The 3004-nt window shown below is 49.4% G+C and overlaps 1 protein-coding gene across 1 annotated transcript; it reads left to right on the top strand.

The window, feature by feature from the left end:
- The first annotated feature begins 376 nt into the window (after positions 1-376).
- SYS1 (Sys1 golgi trafficking protein) lies at positions 377-2078 on the top strand. The gene is made up of 2 exons (XM_009326705.1): positions 377-450; positions 1044-2078. The coding sequence occupies exons 1-2, from the start codon at positions 377-379 to the stop codon at positions 1282-1284; spliced, it is 315 nt and encodes a 104-aa protein (XP_009324980.1). The 3' UTR covers positions 1285-2078.
- The last annotated feature ends 926 nt before the right edge of the window (positions 2079-3004 follow it).

The following is a 3004-nucleotide window of genomic DNA, read 5'->3' as shown; positions in this document are numbered from 1 at the left end:
CCCTTTGAATAGGTGGTACCCCCGGTGTAGAGACAGCACCTCACTCTATAGGTGCCACCCCCCAGTATAGAGACAGACACCCTGTTTGGGTACCCCGGGTATAAAGACAACCGCCCTCCCCCATAGGTAACCCCCGTACGGCGACAGACACGCTCCACGCCCTGTCCAGGTGGTACCCCTCGTACAGACAGACTCGTCCCCTTCCTTAGGTACCCCCCAGGCAGAGAGACAGACCTCTTAGAAGGACTGCCGTAGCTGCTCGGGCTCCTCTTACGGATCGTAATCAGCCCAGGGCAGTGCCGATGCGGCTGGGCCACGGGGTGAGATTACGTGCTGTGGGCTGTGATTTGTGCCGCGGTTTCCTACTAATAGTCCCATGCAGATTTTAGGCTTCTCAACCCCGCCGGGGAGGCTCTCCATGATGGCTTTCATCCTCAATGCACTCACCTGGTAAGTTGGCAACTAGCTGGAGCACCTGTGTCTTGTTCTTTCTTGACATTAAACTTCAAGAGAATTCAGCGTGACCTACTGCCTCTCTCAAAACATCTCCCAAAAGCCCTGTGCCTGGTTGGGCACATCTGCTGAGGGCAGTTGGGAGCTGCTGACTCCTGACTTTCTAGATCCCGGATAAGTCATTTCGCTTCGGTGCCTCAGTTTCCCAGCTGGGAATGAGATTTGCTTCTGTGAGAGATTGTACTGAAAGTTAGGATTAATGGATCTCGGCAAACACTGATCTATAAACAAGAATGTATTTTGCCCCTGCCACTGGGAAGAGGTTACTGGGGGAGATAGTTTAAAAATTCCTGCCTGGCTCTCTACACTAAAAGCTCATTTCGCTGCCATCATGTAATTAAAAAGCTGTAAGCATGTAAGTCTTGCTGCAGCAGCCGGGAGAGAGGTCAGAAACAACCTGTCCTTAAAACATTTAAGAAGTTTTAAAACAGCTAAATAATCGGCACCAACAGCTGCTGCCGCCTCTTGCTGTGCCTCCTTTTCCATAGGCACGGAGCAGTTTGTTATTAATCTCTGTCTTTATTTTGCAGTGCTCTGGGCTTGCTGTACTTCATCCGCCGAGGAAAGCAGTGCCTGGATTTCACAGTCACGGTTCACTTCTTCCACCTTCTGGGCTGCTGGATTTATAACTCGCACTTTCCCTTGACCATGACGTGGTGGCTGGTGCACATCGTGTGCACCGCGCTGATGGCTGCCATCGGGGAGTACCTCTGCATGAGGATAGAACTCAGAGAAATCCCCCTCAATTCTGCCCCCAAATCCAACGTATAGACTCGCTCTGGCAACGTCATGCTGCATTATGTCATTGTTTCCAGCACAAGTGCATCTAACGCCCGAGAATCGTCACTGAAGAAGCACAGCAGGTCTGTTTAGACTTTTTTTTTTTTTGGACCTTGGTGACTGCGCGAGTGCAAGCATCTCCTCTGGCATCAGCCGACAACGGGGGAGGAGCAGATGTTTATTTTGTTAACACAAAGCATTTAATATGACTGTATGGCGAGTGTGCTCTTAAACTTTTCACTCATGAGACTGTTAAAAGCCAGGTAGCAAAACTTGATGCATCAGGAGCATGTGGAATTTAACAAACGTGGGAGTGCCCTGTATGGGTAACGCGATGGTCAGCTCTTCTTGCGGGAGCTGGCGCAGCGAGCAGTGGGGCTGGGAGCTGCTGCTTCCGATCTGTAACTTGTTTGGGCTTTGCTTGGAAAAAAAAGTCAAGGAAGTGAATGGGTGGGGAGAAAGAAAACAGTTATGCTTACCTGAATCACCAGCTGAGACCCTAAATAACCTATAACATTAGATGGGTTGGTTTGCTGTTTCCATGTTTAATACATAGAGATGTCAGACAGCAGTTTGCTGAAGAAAAATTTTGTAATAATAAAAATATTATGTTGCTGTGAGCGTGTTACGGTTCTCCTGGGAAGCGGAGCACTTCAAGAAATACCATGAGCGTCTGTATCAGGGCAACAGAAGGATACGGCCAGAGAACACGTGGCTGTAAGATGCCCACTGTCTAGGGCACATAAAGTTTCCCACAACAAATACTTCATACCTCTGCTCTGAAATGAAGGCATCAGTGAGTGCCGTCTTGGAAAGCTGCCAGCGTAATCCTCGCTTCAGGAGGAGCGTCAGCAATCCAGGGTCTCTACATCCCATTTCCATGATCCCTGGAGACATTCCAGGTCAGGTTGGACGGGGCTCTGAGCAACCTGATCTAGTTGAAGATGTCCCTGCCCACGGCAGGGGGGTTGGACTAGATGACCTCTAGAGGTGCCTTCCAACCCAAGCTGTTCTGTGATTCTATCTCCAGCCCGAGGCTGGAGCTGTTCTGGGGAAGCCTGCAAAGGTGTCCTGGAGCCACGTTGCTGTTCCCACTTGCCTGGGTCTTCCTGTCAGGCTTCAGAAGTCTAGCAACAGATCTGGTCTGGTAGAGGTCATGTTTAGTTAAGTGAGAGACTGCTGCTTGTTCCTCAAAATAATAGCATTTGCCTTTTTTTAGAGGCACTTCAAATAAACATCACCTGTGGGCAGGCAGGGACAACACCTTACTGCTGGGGGGCTCAAGCTGGATGGTTCCTCCAGACCCCGCAGCCCAAGCAAGCGGACCTGCCTCCTGCCTGGTTTCCGCTGAGGGCTGCCCAGTTCGTGCGATCCCCAGTGAGGACGAAGCCAGTTCTAAAGGCAGATTTTTCTCCCGTGCAGCATCTTGCTGCAGTAACCTTCCTTTGTATGTTAATATTTGTAAGTGTTAATTTGCATAAATTATTTGCGAATTCAGCTTGTTAAAAGCGGTGGGATGATTTGAGATGTAGAAGTTGATTAAACTCTTTGAAGCTGCTCTTCTGACTTTTGTTACTGGGGGAGCTGCATTTCACTTCCTGCCCTCGTATTCAGATACTGCGAATTGAGGCAGGATAACATCCCGATGTTTTAAATACTTGGCAGGTCTGCCGCAGAGGAGGATTGCTGGTTACATTTGTTTAGACGGAAC

The sequence above is a fragment of the Pygoscelis adeliae genome, unplaced genomic scaffold, assembly GCF_000699105.1.
Source record: "Pygoscelis adeliae isolate BGI_AS28 unplaced genomic scaffold, ASM69910v1 Scaffold286, whole genome shotgun sequence".
NCBI classification, from domain to species: domain Eukaryota; kingdom Metazoa; phylum Chordata; class Aves; order Sphenisciformes; family Spheniscidae; genus Pygoscelis; species Pygoscelis adeliae.
Note: the sequence above shows the minus strand (reverse complement) of the source record. Positions and strands in the feature narration are given on the sequence as shown.

Bases quoted from the DNA above. Each gene is read 5' to 3' on its own strand.
- SYS1 (XM_009326705.1), top strand. From the start codon at position 377: ATGCAGATTTTAGGCTTCTCAACCCCGCCGGGGAGGCTCTCCATGATG. The intron at 451-1,043 runs GTAAGTTGGCAA...TTTATTTTGCAG, and splicing joins ATCCTCAATGCACTCACCTG to TGCTCTGGGCTTGCTGTACT.